General features: G+C 39.7%; 1 protein-coding gene across 3 annotated transcripts in view; it reads left to right on the top strand.

Annotated features, from left to right (window-relative positions):
- Nucleotides 1-19,725, top strand: part of AHCTF1 (AT-hook containing transcription factor 1) — a 49,313-nt gene that overhangs the window by 25,745 nt on the left and 3,843 nt on the right. For 2 of the 3 annotated variants that reach the window (XM_075267676.1, XM_075267674.1), the window contains exons 18-33: nucleotides 1,473-1,596; nucleotides 2,344-2,400; nucleotides 3,206-3,352; nucleotides 3,728-3,915; nucleotides 4,357-4,501; nucleotides 4,653-4,784; nucleotides 5,110-5,251; nucleotides 6,720-6,867; nucleotides 7,897-7,998; nucleotides 8,341-8,545; nucleotides 10,169-10,369; nucleotides 11,460-11,904; nucleotides 14,056-14,146; nucleotides 15,525-15,604; nucleotides 16,369-16,520; nucleotides 17,339-18,932. In XM_075267676.1, coding sequence (XP_075123777.1) covers nucleotides 1,473-1,596; nucleotides 2,344-2,400; nucleotides 3,206-3,352; nucleotides 3,728-3,915; nucleotides 4,357-4,501; nucleotides 4,653-4,784; nucleotides 5,110-5,251; nucleotides 6,720-6,867; nucleotides 7,897-7,998; nucleotides 8,341-8,545; nucleotides 10,169-10,369; nucleotides 11,460-11,904; nucleotides 14,056-14,146; nucleotides 15,525-15,604; nucleotides 16,369-16,520; nucleotides 17,339-18,932 — 3,953 coding nt within the window. The remainder of the gene's footprint in view (nucleotides 1-1,472; nucleotides 1,597-2,343; nucleotides 2,401-3,205; nucleotides 3,353-3,727; nucleotides 3,916-4,356; nucleotides 4,502-4,652; nucleotides 4,785-5,109; nucleotides 5,252-6,719; nucleotides 6,868-7,896; nucleotides 7,999-8,340; nucleotides 8,546-10,168; nucleotides 10,370-11,459; nucleotides 11,905-14,055; nucleotides 14,147-15,524; nucleotides 15,605-16,368; nucleotides 16,521-17,338; nucleotides 18,933-19,725) is intronic. The other variant, XM_075267675.1, reaches the window with a different exon arrangement.

Here is a 19,725-nt window from a genome sequence, read left to right as displayed (position 1 = left end):
TAGTACAAATAATTAGAAGAAACTTTGTAACATTCTTCTTCCTTATCAGGCAGTTTCCCTACTCTTCCTCCCAACCCCATGTTCAAATGGTCCACTCTGAAAAGGTCTTCTACCATTAAAACACTTTTTTTTTTTCTCGTTGACACATAGGCTATTCTTCTCCTACCTTTAGATGTCTTCTCTGCGCCGCCATTCCGTAGAAATCCCGGTTTTCGTTGGTATGCAAATAAGATCTCTCACAGCACTGGGGGCGTCCCCAATGCTGCGAGAGAACTCTCCAGTGCCACCTCCATCTTCTTCAGGAACGTCCTCTTAAAGCGTCTTCTAGCACAGGGAGTCAAACTTGTAGGCCTCAGGCAGAGCCAACTGCGCATGCCCACAGTCTACAAGAAAATGGCCGCTTACTTACTTTGCCATTTTTCTTGTGGCCGAGGGCATGCGCATTCAGCTCTGCCCGAGGCCTACAAGTTTGACCGCCTGCGCCGGAAGAAGACTCGTGAAGAAGGACGTTCCTGAAGAAGATGGAGGCGGCGCTGGAGATTTCTCTTGCAGCAATGGGGAGGCACCCAGTGCTGTTTGAGCGCTGGGGACCTCCCCCAGTGCTGCGAGAGAACTCATTTGCATGCCGTCAAAAACCAGGATTTCTACAGAACGATGGTGCAGAGAAGACATCTAAAGGTAGGAGAAGAATAGCCTTTCTTAAAGCTATTCCTACGTGTCAACGAGAAAAAATGTGTTTTAATTATAGAATCCCTTTAAAACAAACTGCGGGTCACCTGACTCAGATTGCACGTTTATATAACTCTAGAGTGAAGGGAGAGAAGTGAGCGGCCTTGTACTATATTCAGGTTATCAAGCAGGAGTCTTGTACTGTGAAGGGGAGTCATTCCGCACTGGGAACTGAAAGTGCTGCATTCAGTGTTTCGTCAGCTTTGAAATGGTTTCGAACATTCCCTGTTTAAAAAAGAGGGTTGTCTCATTACCTCTGGTCGCAGCACCTATCTTCAACACCCCACAGTTCCTGCTGTCATCTGGGGATACCTGGTGTCAGACCAATGCCATTTAGTTACTAATGACTTGTCATAAGGATGGGTCATCCACCACTTGATTCTCGAATACTATTTTAAATCTGATCTTTTATACTAATACTGCCCTGTTTAAGGCCAACTTATTGTAAATCTACTGGCCTATTAGCCCAAATGGCACAGATAGGATTCTTCCTTTTGGTTAATACCAACTACAGCAAGTGACTCATAGTGACTTGTCTGCTATATTCATACAAGTCACAGACTATTGCCAAGTGTACGTGTGGGTGTATAAATCGTAAATGGCTTTTGGTGTATGGTAACGTTCTAACTGGAGTAGCTGTTGAAACATACAGTATATTTAAATGTTTTTTTTGGGGGGGGAGTTTGGTCCTAAAGTGTCCAATGGGCAATAAAGAGCCCTTTTCATCTTTTCTTATACTGCAGAGGTAAATGGAATGCATCTACCTTGATGATCGATAACATGATTTCCCAGCTTGGAGAGAGAGTTGAACATTTATGGAATAGAGATGAAGGTGGCACAGGCAAATATCCACCTGCTACATTACATGTAAGCTGTATATTCTTTTGTCTATTATTTTATTAACACATTGTTTTGCCATTAAAAGGTTGTTTTGTTTTTATAAAGCATTGTCATATTATCAGCAATACCATAACTGTATCATTAGTGCTGCTCCAAACTCTTTGGACCCCTTTGATCCCTCTAATAGTTGTCCAACGTCTGCAAAATCCCCTAGCGACCAGATAGTGTATGACAAAACTACATTATGAGGGGAACTCTTCTGAGAGCTGCTCCTTTGTGCTGTGGCCAGCTTCTTTGATTGGCAAAAGTTCTTGTGTGTGGACCACCACCGATCAAACAGTAAGGGTATATCATAGGGAATTTTCTACAGTGGTTCAGTTTAAAGAGGACCTTTCATGACCTCATAGATGTGCGGTATTCTATACCACTAGAAAACCAACAGTGTGCACCGTTAACTCCTCACTGTCAGATAGGCGGGCCTTACAGCCCAGCATCATCATCACTACTGCATGTAACTTCTGATATCTCAGTGGAAGATGAAATATGCAGTAATGCAGCTAGGTCACTACATAATGTATGTAGCCCTGTTTTTTGATATATGTAAATGCACTAATCCTCTTCCCCCTGCTGACACTGGGCAGTCCGTTCTCAGGTTTCCGTCTTCTGCATGCAGTTTTGTGCAGGAAACAGAAACCTGCAGAACGGACTCCCGGGCGCAGATGTGAACGAGCCCTGACTGTTTACAATTTCTATTATTTCCAATGTTTGTTACAGGCACTTCTAGACTTGTACCTACTAGAAGATACAGATGAAATGAACAAACATGCAATTGTATCCTTCTTCACTTTTACCAGATGGCATGGAATGTGTATGTTCCAGAAAACAACTTGTGTATATTTTGCATGATTGAGTAATGACAATGGATATGGATGACACATTAGGAAAATTGGGCTAAGAGAGTCGCACATCCCATTGACTTCTCATCACCTTTTACTATACTATAGTAAAAACTGGTATCTGGACATCTTTTCATTGATTTTTAGTGGCTCAATTCCTCTTTATCTGCACTCAAAGTCTCGTCAACATGTTGGTTTACAATCTCGACATTAAATCTGAAGAGGATCTATTTCCTCTCCCGACATGTCTGTTTTAGTAATTGTATTTCCTGTGATATAGCCATACTGGAGCACCTTTTCTTATAACCTACTAGCCTCTGCCCGAGATTTCGTCTGCGTGTTGTTGGCATCGATGATTGGCCTACATTCAGCAAATTATTGTCATCGATGATTCGCCTGCACTAGCGTTCTGGCAGCTTGTCAAGCTGGCCTGCTGCTGAACTCCTTCCTTGCACCGTGCCCGTGATTGTTCCAGCAGCTCGCTGGGACGCCATGTGAGTGTGTGTTGTCGGGATTGGTGGACCCCCCCCCCCCCCCCCCGAGCTCCGCTTGAGGAGAACTCTGTTGACTTGTGGCTACCTTCATAGCTCTCGTTGTTTTAGAATTTTGCCACAAAATAGATTTTCTCCCCCCACCCTAGTGGCCAAACCATTTAAGGTAGAGGTTTGTACTATTGATCTGAGTTTTGTGCAACTTCTTCTCATTTATATCCCAACCATCCTTAACCGCTTGTATAACAGACAGTTTATTTTTTGTTGGATGTAATGTACTCTTTCCCGGATAAGCCTGATTCTTCCATAGAGTCATTTCCTACAGCTTTTTCTGTCCCTTGCGGTCTCATAAAGCTCATTCAAGGCTTCTGGCTTCTGGATCACAATGACTATCAGGTATTTTTTATTCTTTTTACTTGCAAAACAATTCTCTGATAAACATGTATATCGCAGTGTATATGCAGCCAGCGCTGCAATTGTCTCACATAGCAGTCAATACCATAGAAAATATATATATATATATATATATATATATATATATATATATATATATATATATATATATCACAAGGAGATCAACACTTCCTATAGTTGTCGTTTTTAATTTATTTTATTTGAAAAAAAAAAAAAAACCTGCTACAACTTTCTTGACGTTGCTCATTTTTAGTGTTTGATTGTAGTGGTGTTTTTTCTTTCTGGCTGTCAATTTTGGGTTTTTTTGTTTTTTCATTTTCTCAACCAAAATTAATTATGCTTCTTTTCTACTTTTAGAATTCAGTGGATTGTATTCTCCATCCAGCTGCTAGTAGGGTGATGACATGGCAGCATAATCTAATTATAGAAACCCTAATGTGCCAGGGAGAGTACAGACAGGCCCTGCGCTATATTCAGGTTATCAAACCTCCAATATCCAACAGCGCAGAGGTCAAACTTCACATGACTGTATTTTTAGCCAACAGGTAAGCAAAATGGACAAATATGTGCTGTAAATTAGTTTGCATACTTGTATAGCACCAACAAATTCCGCACGGGTTTACAAGCATCATTATCTCTCACTGTCTTGAGTAGGATGTAGTGATGGCAATTCAGTCAACGGAGCTGTGCCTGCACCTTTTACATGTGGATGTCTACCTGTGACAAAACAGTCATCATCCCAGGGTAACAGCCAGAACTGTAGATAACATTCTTAGCTCAGATGCCACAGTCGGTAGTCTTGTGATTATTATTCAGATTTTCTCCTGATCACACAGATATTGCAGAGCTGAGCTGTTCCCACATAGGGCCTCATAAATCACATCCATTAAGTGCATTGAGAAATAGTAGGCATGTTTAATGCTGTTAATGCTCTAAGAAAAGTTGTGTTCTCCTGGTATACTGATGAAGACTTGACACCATTTTAGGCACATTTTTGAGGCCTGGAATCTGCAAAAACTTCACTCTAGCCGACTGAATGTAGAAGAGCTGCTGAAGCACATGTATGAAACATGCCAGGAAATGGGACTTATGGAAGACTTGCTAAAGCTAACCTTCACAGATTCTGAACAGGTAAGAACCCACAATGTTCTCGTAACCATGACTGTAGAAGTTTATGTTATAATCTTAACTACCCGTTTAGAACTTGCAGAGCTAATACAGCTGACACGTCTAGTACGTGTCTAATTCATTAAGCTTTAATTAATCTTCTTATCAATTGTAGGACTACTTGCAAAAATTTTTGCACGCAAATGGAGGTGTGCAAAATCAAGAGCTCCTTTTGGTACATCATTTACAGAGGGCAAATTACATCCCAGCATTGCAACTAAACCAGTCATTGAAAAATTACCACCTGGTAAGTCATTTCTTCAGATGATCTTTGGAAATCATAAGTTTAAATGTGCCGGCACTTGTAGCTTCTCCTCCATTGTGGGTATTTTGTGCATTGTAGTCTTTGATATCCTTATACTCTAATTTGGCCATTATAATCCGTATCCAGTATATTCTCCAATCGTCTTGCTGTAGGTAATGTACTTATTGATTTAAGAGTCCCTGTGTAAAAATGTTACCTTTTTTGGAGGAGGAGATCTGAAAGTAAAGCATATCTATACTGTTCGTGTTAACGTGATATCAGATAAAACTAAAGCAATTTGTTAAGGTTTTAATTAATTTTTTTGCAGAATGATTGTGACAGGCACCAGCGAGAGAGAGCAGTGGCCAGAAAGTCTATACTAGATCAGTATGGCAAAATACTGCCAAGTGTGCAGCAAACTCTGGCAAGTGATAGAGCCAGGCCCTACCCATCTATTGTTTGGAAGAAAGGTGAATATATGAAGATTATTACTAACGTCATGTTTTGTGTATCTCTACAGAGAAATGTTAAAGTTACAATGTTGTCTGTGTTAACCACTTCTGGACCAGGCCTTTTTCTGGTTCAGGACCAGGCACCATTTCAGTTTTTTTTGTATGTTCCGCTTTGAGGGCTAAAACAATGTTATCATTTGTGGTGATCAACTAATTTTATCTTTTTTTTCGGTGACACGTAGAACTTTTAGTTTTAACTGTTTTTTGCATGTTTTTTTCATTTTTATGTATATCCGTAAAATTATAAACAAAAGAGGAGAGAAAACATCTGTTTTTTCACTTTTTTTTTTTTTTTTTTTTTTTTTTTATATGAAATAGCACAAAGTGCTACTAAAAATCTTTTCAAAATAGTAAAGATATTGTTGGGGGTGGGGCTAGAACCTGTATTAAGAGTGTGTTATTGATGTAGTTTATTTTTAATATTGTGTCCCCATGAAGTCATAATAGTCCTTTGGGGACATCTGATCACAATGTTTTTGGTGGGGGAGGCTGATTTTCCCCTGTAACTGGGGCTGGTACACAGTGATCGGGAAAGCTGGGATGGTGATAAACCTTCTCTGTATACAATAGGGGAGCTCCGGCTGTAGTTACAGCTGGCTCCCCGTTTCAGCAGCGGCACGATTTTGTGCCGCTGCTGAAAGCTGCAAGGATGTACCGATACATCCTTGCAGAACAAGGAAGCCACTGTCCAGACTTATATACCCAATGGACGGTCCGTAAGTGATTAACTTGAGGTAGGACAAATGTTTAACCACATGGCAGCATTTGACCTACATTTAGTAGATATTGCTTTGTGTATGTGATAGTGTTGGAACAGGACCTGTACTTGCACCATCACTAGTGGACGCGAGCTGCAGCGAAACAGCCAACATCCCAGCCATGACTGGTGATACTTTGATCCCAGCTGTTTAACCACATAGGTGTTGCAATAAATGGCATTTGTGGCATCAAAGCTGTTGGTTACCCTATTGGCTCTACTACAGTAAGATTCTGGGATGCAGATGGATTTCCATGAGTTTTCTTCATTGCGAAAATCTGCTGAGAAAATCCTGCATGGAGGACTTTTTTTTTTTCTCTGCTTCATTCATTTTCAAAACAGTTTTAACCCCAATACAGTCAATTGCATCTATTGGTCTCCATTTATCGTTGTTGTAGCGGTCAGGCTCTGTCGTTTGGTGTCCCAATGGACCTGAACGACTGAGAGTCTGGCACTTTTGTCAAACTATCCTAAAGCAAATACATTTGTTGAAATAGATTCTGTCTGTCAATAATTGTAATCCTATCTTTGGTATCATGCCAGCAAGGTAAGCAGACATTGGATTTGTATCCATTTTTGGATGACCTCTAATGTCTATTGGCATTTGTAGTTTTGGCTCTTCTGCAAGTGTTGAAATAATATTGTTGTCTTTATTTGTCTTTATTGCAGTGACAAGACCTAAGCCTTTATCTACTGTTGCAAAACAGGCTCCAACAGGAAGTGTCATAACGGAAGCAAATTTTATCCACAATGTGCTAATGAAAATAAAGGAAGTGTCTGTTGCTAGTGAAAATCGAGAATTCTCTCCTTACAGAAAGTAAGAAATTTACTTGTGCTTTCATTTAAATCTCATTTATGATACTCTGGCTTATCCCCATATCTCCCACAAATGTTATTCTGGTCTTATCTCTTGCACCCACATCTATCTCAAGAACTTGGGAGGGGGGTTGTTTGAGGCAGTCTCTTTAACAGAGATTTGGACTCTGTCGGACTGGAATGTCCTAGGGTCCTTTAGTAAAATTCACTCTCGAGGCCCACTATACAGCTAAATGCAAATATTACATGCCCCCTATTCACAAAATCATAAAACACCACCTGCCCCTTCTGTCTTGTGGCCTCTGTAGCCTGGTGACTCGCTCTTACTAGGGTTACCTTAGTTATATGAGCAAGATGATTGGTGATGGGAACCCCATAGTGACCATAAGAAAACTGTGCCCAAGAGGGAGGGTAGTGGTCAGCCTATCTCTTTGCCTAGAAGTCATCTCTCTCAGTAACGTATCAGACTGATATTGACTCGAGACTATATCTGCCTCTGTGGCAATGAAAAAAAAAATTAAAGTTGTCTCTGTAAAAAGACGCATGTCTAGTCACTTTTTGTAAGTTGATCTATATAGAGTGTGGCAAGTTTGGGTGTTGGTCAAAGTTAATGAATTCCCTGATGTCACTAAGTAATTGAAATCATTTTAAATCCTTCATTTTTGTGCTCCATTAAATTGTGATACTTGTACAAGTGGTACTTGCCTGGTCTAAATGTCTATCATTGCGTTATACTGAGGTATATTTAATTAATCAATCATATTTTGTAAGGTTATGCTCACACCCATGGCAGAGGTTTTGTTCACAGCCTGCAAGAACAATTTTTTTTTTTTTTTTTTTTATAGGTAGTAGATTCCTGACGAACGCCTGTTATATTCAAAGGGATTCCTTGGGATTGTCTTTATTGTTTATTCTGTTCTTTTTTTTCCGTTATAGAAAAGGGAGAACGTATAATACACAAATGTGAATGTACTATAATCCTATATGTAATTGGAAAATCTTCACATTTTCCTGGGTTTATTTTTCTCAGAATAACAGATGAAAGCCCTGTTCCCATCTCTCAAGCAACAGAGTTTGAATTGCCTGATGCTTTTGTCGGTACACCAATATCAAAATCCAAGAGGGATTCAAGGTGAGTGACAATGATAGAGATGTAAAGATAGAGAGTCTCTGGCTCTACACTTATGAAAAATGAGCACCAGAGTAGGCGAGGATTAAAGTTTTATGTCTATGTGGTTTGTTCTATATAAAAAAACTTATATTTCTTGTGTATGACAAAAACATTTGTCTCGTGGTGAAGCTTCACACATTGTCGGGTTGTATTTGTTACAATTTTGGCACTTCTATGCACACAATGTAAATGAAAATCCATATGACCGAGTGCAAGTTTTGACAGTATTGCTAAATATGCCCCAATATCATTGTAATAATAGGGTACACATTTTGTCAACCTATTTACTTGTGTGTCCTATAGATTATTGGGTTCTCTTGTCCACCCCATCTTGGCTGAACCGTCATTCGACACAGATTTTGGAACCGTCAGTTACAAAACACCTCATAAATCTTCTGTCTTACTGACGTCAAGCCCTATTCAATCAAGTCTTCTCAAATCTACACAGTTAAAGAACCTATCAAAAGCATCTGAGTTTAACTTGTTGGAAACTCCTCTTGTGGTAAAGGTAAGAGCTCCTGAAATTGCTCTTTGAATATTGTTTGACCTGGTATACAAAATCTAAAGGAGTTTTACCGCTAAACTAGAGCTGTGGAATTGTGACTCCTAACAGCCATGGTTAGAAGCAGTAAAGCTCCTCTAATTCAAAAAAGCTAGATATTGATTTCCAGTGAAAGTAAATATACAACATACATTGCATCTTGATTTTATTCTAAAATCAAATAATTGTATAATATAATTTTTATTTTGAAGCCAAAGTCAACGTCTTATGTATGGAAGGGAAGTCCGTTTCTCCACTTATTCCTATGAGATTCTCATAGGAATAAAACTGAAATCCTGTCAGAGCCTCTGTCAATCACATGACACAGCTGAGTACCAGAAGGTAGTGGGTAACTCACAAGTAATAACTTCATTATAATTTAGATTTTGTAACTTTTTAATAGGCCAGCAATGTGTCATTTGTTTACCCCAGCCACTGAGCCAGACCGATCCTATTGACCCCATTAGAATGACCCCATTAGCTTTTTGATGATCATTTTGCTACACTTTTTTATAGCTGCTTTTTTTTTTTTTGTCTTTTTTTTTTTTTTTTTTTTTTTTTTTTTGGGGGGGGGGGGGGCAAAACATGTGACTTGTGTTGGAATGTCTGATTTAAATGTCCTCACTACCTTATGCAATACTTTATTTTACCCCTTAAAGACCAATAACATACTTGTACATCATTGGTTGCTCCATATACGGCGGATTCAAACTGCATAATCTAGCCAGCACCTGCCGCTGACAACAGCAATCACAGCTATTCACAGTTTAAATGCTGCAGTTAAACATGACCACAGCATCTAAAGTGCACGGGTGCCATGTTCACGGTCTCCTTTTGCCAGTCGCTGCCTTCCTGGATGTCATTGGAGTGCAGCAATCGGATGCCATGACATCTAGGAGTCTATTGACTGCTCTCAGGCTTTTCATTGCCATAGTTCTGTTACGTGCTGCCCATGGCAGCATGTAATAAAAGTGAATGGATTTTACTTTCTGAACATAAAAGTAAAACAAAACAAAAAGTTTGAAAACGTTCATCTTCTCACAAATCTATACGGAAATATGAAAAGTTACAGGTGTCAGAATATGGAGGTACACAATTTTATTTTTATTTTTTTTTCTATTTTACAAAGTTTTCATTTTTAAAAGGCATCAAAACATTACAAATTCTGTATGAATTTGGTATCACCGTTATCGCACTGACCCACAGAATACAGGTAACGTCATTTTTACCACATGGTGAACGCTGTAAAAAGTAAACTATAAAATTAAAATATGAAATTGGCACAAATGTGTTTTTCCTATCCCACCTCATTCCAATGTTTTTTTTCAGCTTCCCAGTACAGTACATTGGACAGGATATTGTATGGTGCCATTGCAAAGTACAATTTGCTCTTGGAAGGTGGGGAGTAAAAAACAGATATGCAAAAACTAAAATTGGCTCAGTCTTTTGGAGGTTAAACTGTTCTCATTAAGAAATGTACTAAAGTCTGTGTGCCAAGGATGATATTCTGATCAGTTACACATGATGCTTTCAAATCTAATTGTAGTAAAGTTTGGTTTTTATTGTGTTTTTTTTTGTTTTCATCTCCAGAAGGCAAAAGCCTTAGTAGCAAGCGCAGCATCTTCAGGTTTTATTGCACGTACTCCTCAGTCTATTCTAAGGTCTAGTGCACGTACAACTCCACTGGCTTCTCCTTCAGTATCTCCTGGAAGATCAATTACACCTCCTCTGCGATCCAAAGAAACAAAAATATCATTTATGGAGGAGATAAGTAAGAAATACACCAAAGGGGTAAGTTGTCCTACATGTTTATTTATTTGAAGTAGGTTGTCCAAGACTTCATTCAGTTTTTAAATTATCATTGTTTCTATTAGCTTATGTGTTTGCGATGACCATTTTATTAAGCAGCAAAAAATTATTTTTCCTATAAAAGTGCCCGCCACTTGATATCTTACTACTTGCTAATTTGCAGTCCTCTGTGTGTTAGGGAAGAGCAGCTGAAGCTAGGTTCGCACCTGCGCCTCGGTCTCCTTTCAGAGGCTTCCGTCTTCTGTAGGCATAAGACTGGAACCTGTGAGTCTGGCCGTGAGCGCTGGTGAGCTTTTTGTGCTCTCCGTGGCGAAACCGTTTGTTTTTGGGGGTTTTTCTTCTTCTTTTCTTTTTTTTTTTTTAAACCGGACACAAAGTCCTGCATGTCCGACTTTGTGTCCTGTTTAAAAAAAAACAAAAAAAACTGTTTCGCTGCGGAGATCACAAAACGCTGACAGGCGCTCACGGCTGGACACAATTCAAACCCATTCATTTGAATGGGTTTGAAAAATGCCTGCAGGTTTCAGTCTCCTGCCCAATTTCGGGCAGGAAACGGAAACCTGAAAGCGGAGACCCCGGGCACAGATGTGAACGAGCCCTGAGATGAATTGGAGGAAAAGGTGTGGTTCTTTGATTGCATAGCAGTTGGGCATAAAGGGATCAGGCACTGTGGTCACTGTATGTTTTGCACGTAATGTCCCTGACTTCCGATTGAAGTGCATTGAAACACTTGAGATGAAATCACATTGCCATGATCATTGGATTTTCATACCGTTAATCTAAGTATCAATCTGTCAAAGAAATGTGGCCATTTATTGCGCACACTTCTCAGTCTATCCTAAGGTCTAGTGCATGCCCAACTTCTCTGGTTTATGAGGAAACAAAAATGACACTTGATGTAAACAGACACTTTAATACAAGCAAGTGAAGACATATTAAACTATGCATTGGTGACTTCTTTTCATTGTGTCTGAAAAGGGGAGGGGAGATTTGTCAATGCCGTAAAAATAAACTTTTTTGTCTAGACTCTTCTTCACAGACATCTGATTCTCAGTACTGTTTTTTCTTACAGATTTTATCATCTGACCAGGAGGAGCCCTCAGTCTCTCCTGTTCTGAAATCTGGTCAAGAGACTATGTGGGCAGAAAGAGTGGCTATGTTAACACAAAACGATACTGCCACAGATAATGAAGAAATGGATGAATCCTCTTCTGGAATTCAAGATGGAAGCACAGGCAAAATGGAAGTCAGCAAAGACACAAGTAATGTGTCTGCAAGGTCTGACCAGACAACACTAGAGTATCATGATGCACCAACACCTGAGGACTTGGAGAATGAGGTTGTTGCAGCTGCTAAAGTTCATTTTTCTGTTTGTGAACATGCTGTACAGACCAATATAGAAATTGTGGTAACTCCTGAAGACGTTCTGCCTCCTGAAGACGTTCTGCCAACTGAAGACGTTCTGCCAACTGAAGACGTTCAGCCACCTGCAGAATCTCTGGAGACAATTCAGAGTGGTATGTCATATCCACCATGTTCTTTGCTTTTTGTGCATTCATGTTTGATCAAGAGTTTATGGTTGCTCTCTTCCAGCAGCATGCTATAGACAAGTAGGAGCTGAGCAGATTGGTCTGTAGTTCGGAGTAAATAGTTTCACTAGAGATTGATTTTCGAATTTTGTCCATTGGGTTGTTTCACATAAAAAGATGTTTTTGAGCACATTCAGAGTAAACTCAGTAAGTGGGACCATTCTGTGGAGTTGAACCCTTTAGGTAGCAGATTTGTGCAATGGGGAACAGCTGGTTTAATGTGATGGGTTCAGTGATTTCTTCAAGTAGTTTTCTTGGATTTTTATAGTGATGATCTATTTTTATCAGTACACTGTCTACCAATAGGTATTTGAACACCCAGTAAATTTCGGCGGAGGTGGAGTTATGGTCTGGGGTGTTTCTCCTGGTATGGACTGGGACCCTTGTTCCCAGTGCATGGTGAACTCAACACCGACACCTATTGCACTGTTTTAGATAAGTGTGCTTCCTACATTATGGGAGTTCTATGGGTCGGACCAATGTTTCTTCCAGGATGACAAGCTGTCATGTAGCGAGGTCTACCATGGCTTGGTACAGTGACAATCAGGTTAACCGACTGGACTGGCCTGCCCAGACTAGAACCCTATCGAGCACCTCAGGGACGAGTTGGCTCACCAAACTAAGGGGTGCAGCAGCCAACCAAAATCGGTGAAAGAACTTACCTATCTTCTCCAAGTCGAATGGGATAAAATACCACTGGCCGTCATACAAGGACTTGTGGAACGCATGCCCCACAGGATTGAGGCTGTAATTGCCAAACAGGTGTCCAAATACTTATTGGTAGACAGTGTATTAGATTGGTGGAGTTCTGACATCCATGCTCCCCTTTTGATCAGCTGTTTGAAGAGACTGCAGTACTTGGGCAAGTGATGCAGAATCTTAACTGAATACCAGGGAAAGAGCTATACATTGTAAAGTAATTGTGCCTGGTATTTTCAGTTCTGTTCCATTCACTTAAATTGTCACAAAATTTTCAAACCACTTAGTCTCATTTAGTAGAGTATGTAATTCCAGGCCAAAATGTAATGCACTTTAAAAATGTAGCTGTTTTCTGCCTTACAAAATCTCTAAGGTTACTGCCACAAGGTGTCTCCCTTCTAGCTAATTTGCCCTAGCTATTCCCTAGACTTTCCATTCAGTCTTTGATCTCTCAGTGAATGGGGGGGGGGGGAATGGGGTCATCATTTTCTGTCTTAATACAGTGAGTGGAGAGGAGAGGGGTTGATTCTGCTCACTGCCTTCACAGACATGTCTGTAAATTTGTTGTTCTGTGCAAAAGACTGAGGTTTCTGAAAATCTCACAACTTAGGCCTGGTTCATATCTACATTCGGTATTCCGTTCAGGGGAGTCCTCTTAGGGACCCTCCCGAATGAAATACCGAACGCATTGACAAGCGGTGAGCTTATTATGCAAGCACACGGACCCCATAGACTATAATGGGGTCCGTGTGTTTTCCGCATAGTGTCTGCACGGAACATGTGGAGAGAAAAGTACTTCATGAACTACTTTCCTCTCCGCATGACTCCATTATAGTCTATGGGGTTCGTGTGCCTTCATAAGTTGTTTGTTTGTTTTGTTTGTTTGTTTTTTTTGCAATTGTTAAGTTACTTATGGCAGAACACAATCAGCGATGGAATGGGGGGGGGGGGGTGCAGACCACTCACTTATTGTACACTGCTCTCCTGGCTGAGAGACAAATGTAAACTGTTTTTCAGCCATAATTTTGATTATTAGCAACAGAAAAACTGATAGGGCATAATGTATGAAGGCTTATATGGTCATAGAACAGACTGACCAGAAGACCCTTCACATATTTCAATTGTCCATGAAAATTCAGGCACCCTTGAAATGCAACTTGTAAACGGCAATGTGACTCATTAATGCAAGATTCCCGCTTGTGATGAGGCACCGGCACTTATTGCAGTGCCACTGCTTCTTATCGCAGATGGGAACTGGGTGTTGGACCACCACAATCTGATATTGTTGACTTTTCCTATATTTTAGGTCTTCACTATTAACATCTTCTTAACGCCCTTTAATGACACAACCTGAATATTTTTTTCCCTTGTCTCTATCAGAAGATATGAATACTGAAGGTCTTTTTGTATGCGAGATTGAAGAACCCTGCAGGTTAACACTAGTTCAGCAACCTGAACTGCCAGTTGACAGGTAATGCCGCATCACTCCCACTCATATCTTGTAGTTTAACATATGTTGATATAATAAAGCTGCACATATTTGTTTCTGTTTTGTGTGGTGGTTTGGGGTTTGCAGATGGTTTTGTGGATCGTATTCGTTATTCATAGTGACAATCAGCGGGTGAAAATGTCAACTTTGCTTTAGCTGTCAGTGAGCTACTGGAAAGTCATCTTTAGCAGTATAGCTGTGCAACTAGAATCGCTAGAGAATCTCGGGTGTGGACTGGGTTAGGCTCTGAAGCTTGCCAAAAAATTTGTTTCCTGGTTGTTACAGACTGAAGCCTTCCATTTGCATCCTGTCTATTGTTATTGTTTTTTGCCAAAGAAAAATACAGAATGCAAAAAATGGCCATCTGACAGAAAGCTGCGTTCTGTTTTAACCCTACCATTGAAATAATGGTATAAAGGATGAAAAGCGAAGGCATCAGTTTGCATTAGACATAAAATGATCAGTCTCAGAAAAAAAGATCAAATATTGGTCAGTCAAAATCTAATGTTGGCCAGAAATTTGAAATGACCATTTGATTTGTCGGATTTTACTAATGTTAAATGCCAGCTATTACATTAATGTTTCTTTTCATATTTGTAAGTATTTAAATTAGTCATCCTCCATCCAAGGGATAAGTGCTTGGTTGGTGAGGATCTGAATGCTGGCTCCTTATCATCAATATGGAGAGTGAGCTTTCTGAGCACCCAATTTGAACGGAGCTGTGTTCACACAAGTGCAGCTCTGCTCCATTAATCTTGTGGCATTGCTGGAGATAGCCAAGCATTGTACCCTGCTTCTCCTTGCAGCTTATATAGATGAATAGAATGGCAACACGCTTTCTTTTTTGATCACGACATTCAAGCAGGAAAGACTCCGGGCCCCCATTCTTATGATTACTTGGCATCCCACTAATCGGACAATTATTTTGTATCATGTGGATAGGGGATAACTTTAGTTTGTTTAAAAAAAGAATGCGATGGTGCTGCGGCAAGCTTGTAAAAGTTGTCATTAATGTGCCAAAAAAACACCAAGCATCATATTGGTATGTAGCGTGTATGGAATGCAACCGCCCTGCATGTGCCTAAAATATGGAGGTGCTCATGCCCAGAAAAACATATGATAGCAAGCACCAAAAAATAGAAAAAAAAGAGTAGGGGCACTCACCAGGGCACTCGTTTTCATAAAAAGGTATCTTTATTCCAGTAGTTTAAAAGCATCAGGAGAATGACAGCAACAAAGGCAAAAAAAATTGGTAACAGCCATTTCGTGCTTATAGGGCTTTTTCAAGCCATGTACGTGTCCATCTAGGGCTTATTCTTGTTTGTTTGTGTGACATATTTCTCATACATCTCTCACGCAGTATTTTACATCCAGTGGAAGATAACCCGTACCCTACTGAAATTGAGGTGCAATCAACTTCATCCTCCGCGGGCTCCGTTTGTAAGTTCTTTTTAAAGATGGTGTTACAAACTCACATTTCTTACATAAATCATTTTCAGGAACAAGTGTGTCCAAAATTATTGAAGTCAGTATCCACCTTAACACCTGTAACACAATGGTCTAATTTAATTTCTATATAGAGGTGAGAGTTACTAGTTGTGGTGACGGATGGCTCTGACCAATATGAAGGTGCATTGAGAATTTAATTGCACGTAGAGTTATTTTCATCTCCAGGATCATATTCAGACTTGCAGCTCTTAAGCTTACTGATGCGTTTTACCCAATACAATTATCTATCTTGCCTAGTGACTCTACAAATGCGTCATGGTGCCTGAAAGCTATTTTAGCAAAATCTGCCCCACATAAGCCCAGTTCAGAACCGAGCTATTCCCTAAATTATGGGTATTGGAAAAATTCTTTCATTTTAGAAAATTGCTGTTACTTATAAGTCTTCTAAGGTTCTAAAAGAAATGAAGGACTTTCCAAATATGTGGCAATTTTTTTTCTAAATAAATATAGCGACCACATATCAGATTTTAAAAATAGGGCTGTCATAAAGGTGATTTTAGGATGTATCCATTTCTATCTCCAGTTATGTTGCCTAAACTGCTAATTCAGGGTGGTCTATAGAATTGTCCATGTTATTAACTTTCTCTCAAAACTCTTCACGTTTTCCATGCGTGGATGTTATTTTTCTGTGCATTTTACATTTTTTTTTTTAAAAAAAAAATATATTTTTTTCTTTTAATCCTTTCCTTATACAGCTGTGATTAGTGTTCATGATAGCGAAGACATGGAGAGCACACATTCTGAAACTAAAGAAGAAAATGAAGTGGAGCTGCAGATTGAGGAGAATGTTATATTTGAGGAAATTCCTGCTGTAGCCGCCCCACTTTCTAATGTAGTGGAGTTTGAAGTAAGTCTTATGAATTGGATTGTTGTATGAAGGTTCTAAACTGATCACTGATGTAGGAGCAGAATCTTGTGGATTGTAAACTGTGTCTATTTTTGGAGAATTTTCACATCAGTATTTTGCATCAGTATTTGTAAGCCATAAGATGGAAGAGCAATTTTTTTTTTCCCTTATAGTTTTTATCTGTGAGTTCCACTCCTATTGTTGACTTTGAAATGCTGATGAACAATACTGGTCAAAATACACGTGAAAGTGACCTTTTGTCAAGTTAGCTTTTTAGAGTGTCTGATGTAAGATCTGCTAGGTTTCTTAATTATAAATGCTCTGAAAACCGATGTCTTACAAACTTTCATTATTATTGACATCGAAGTGTACTTCCAGTTATGAGGGAAAGAGGGGAATCCAGTGAATGCAGTCAAATGACACTGAAATGTTAGGCTAAGTTCACATCTGCGTTGGAGAGTTTGCCGCAGAAATTGCTAAAAATCGTCGGAGAGAGAAGTCCTGCACTGAGGCTGCTTTCAGTATGAAAGTAGCGAACATCCCGTAGACCTCACTTTAGTCACTCCCACAGTGACCCGAACTACATAGAGCCCAGCGCAGATGTGAATCTAGTCTTGGACTACGTTCACACAGAGTTTTTTGGTCAGGAAACGGACTCAAATTCCTCCTATAAAAAACGCCTCACCATACAGCCTGAACGAAGACTTAACCTGCTGTTGGCAAATGAAAGCTGAACATTAACACGGCTTTAAAATGATAACTTAGTAACTGTTCCCACTTATTATAGTTCATTATTCTATTCTTTGTGTTGTTGACAGGATTTGAATGAGAAAGTGAATATTGAAGTCCCTGAACCAGAGGTGACATATCAACAAATAAGTTCAGTGGGAGACCTTGATGGAGAGAGTAATATTGTTCCTGAATACTGCAACAACTATGAATCTGTAGAGGACAATGATTTGCTGGATGCTAAAGCAGATGTTGAAGAGGAGCACTCTGAAGATCTCAATAATTTTACATTGATTCTTGAAGGAGATGCTGGAGACGATGGCTATTCAGAGGGGGAACCATTGAAAGCAGATCATCCTAATGATGAAGAGTTAAAGGAACTGTCAAAGGATTCACATGCTGCTAATGAAGATAAGGTCACTTTAGTAGAAACCGTTAGTAGTGATGAATGTTGTGAAGATGCCTTGACTCTTGGAGCCACTGAACAAGGGACTGAGATCACAGAGGCACTGCCTTATATGCCTGAGCCAATTAAGGTAGCTATTGCTGAAAACTTGCTTGATGTTCTCAAGGAAACAAGAAGTAAGGATATAACAGCAGAAGTTAATAGTGGTTCTGTTTATGAGATTGAATCTGTAACGAAACTCCGAAATATACGTGCTACTTCTAGGTCGCCTGTTAAACAAACAAACCCTGAAGATCCGGTCACCGATACTGGTATAAGGATAATAACCCCACCTGAAAAATCAGGTGAACAGAAACTTAATTTGGATGAATTGCAGGTCTCTCCAACTGAAGGAAAGTCTACACTAATAAATCCTCCTACTCCTCGCAGAAGTATAAGGAAAACTACAAAGGAACTAGACAGCACTAATGATTCTGAGCTTCAGGTTCCTACAACTCCTAAGAGAGGGGGTAGAAAAGCCAAAGAAAATACTGAAACCTTGGGTACAACTTTACCAGCTGTACAAGAGGAACAAGAAGAATCTATAACTATCACCAGAATTTCCAGGAGGACAAAAAGTTCTGTTTCTGATAAACCTCAATCGACTGAAAAAGAGGCAGTTGCAGAAGAACCTGTGTCAAAGCCGCCATCCTCTCCTGCTAGAACCCGGAGAGGAAAAGCTGCTGTAACTGATGATCCAATGAATACAGGTGGTAACGTGGAGGTCAATGTCCCTACGACACCTACCAGAATTACTAGATCCTCTAAAGTAGTACAGGAAAGTGAAAACAAACCAAATGCTGAGAATGTTGAAGTTGAACCACTTGTTACTACACCAACCAGAGGTCGAAGGGGAAAACGTGTTGTGAATGAGTTGGTCAAACACTTTGAGCTTGGTGCCTCTCAGGCCTCTAACAGATCTGAATCTAGCCCCCCTGTTTCTCCTAAAAAGGTTTCCTTAAGATGGTCTAGAGTGAGGTCAGAAAATCAGATTGAAGAAAAAAGGGCAGATGATGACAATGTCATAGCAAAGGAGGCAAGTGTATCCACTCCTAAAAAATCAGCAAAAAAAACTGTTCGTAAAATACATGTAGAGGACTCCAGTGATGTTGCAGAGGAGCAGAAGAGAACAACTCGCTTAACAAGGACTAGATCGAACAATGTTACCATTCCTGACACTACTTCTGTTGAGTTTGCGTTCTCTACTCCAACGCCAAGACGTAGAAAGAATGCAAAAGGTTTGTTTCTCTAAGCATTTCAATTTCCTGCAGCATTTATTAATGTTTTAGGATAAATATCCATAAATCATAAAGGGGTTGTCTAGGAATTACAGGTGTCTGTAAAGAGAAAGAGAAAAAAAAAAAAAAAAAAAACCATACTTGCCGATCTCCCACCAGATTGGCCTCAGTGGTCATATGTGGCATGGACTTCCTCCGGAACAATCCCCAGGGTACTGCTGGACCAAACAGTGGTGGGAGACAATCGGGGACAGGCAAATTTGTTTTTATTGTTTTTTTTTGTTTTGTTTTTCACTTTCCTCAGTCTCCTTTCAGAAACCTGTAATAGCTGGATAACCCCTTTAATGAACATAATGTAACATTTTGTATATTTAAGATTACCTCATGCCTTTATTGCTCGTTTGTCGCAATAATTTTGAGAACCTTGGTTATCCATTTTGAGTCTGCAAGGTGCCACAATACAATGTTCTATTTTGTGCAACTTTAGCCCCAGTATAACTTGCATGACTCAGTAAAACTGTGCAGCCTATAGTTCTAGAAGTCATGATGTGGACCTTTAAGAGTATGTTCATACAGAGTTTTTGCAGACTTTTTTTTTCAGTTAGAGGGGAAAAAAGCAACTTGACTATCTTCAGATGGATTTCTTTGAAAAACCCATTGAAATCAATGGGAGTAGGAATAAACACAGTTCTTTGACACTGTTTTCTGATGCGGTTTTTGCAAAAAAGATCACAGGTATTTTTTTATTTTTTTTAATGGAAGTTTCTAGGTCCATACAGTGTTCTGAAGAAAA

The sequence above is a fragment of the Leptodactylus fuscus genome, chromosome 3 (assembly GCF_031893055.1).
Source record: "Leptodactylus fuscus isolate aLepFus1 chromosome 3, aLepFus1.hap2, whole genome shotgun sequence".
Classification (NCBI taxonomy): Eukaryota; Metazoa; Chordata; class Amphibia; order Anura; family Leptodactylidae; genus Leptodactylus; species Leptodactylus fuscus.
The sequence above is the reverse complement of the archived record's forward strand: the minus strand, read 5'-3'. Positions and strand labels throughout refer to the sequence as shown.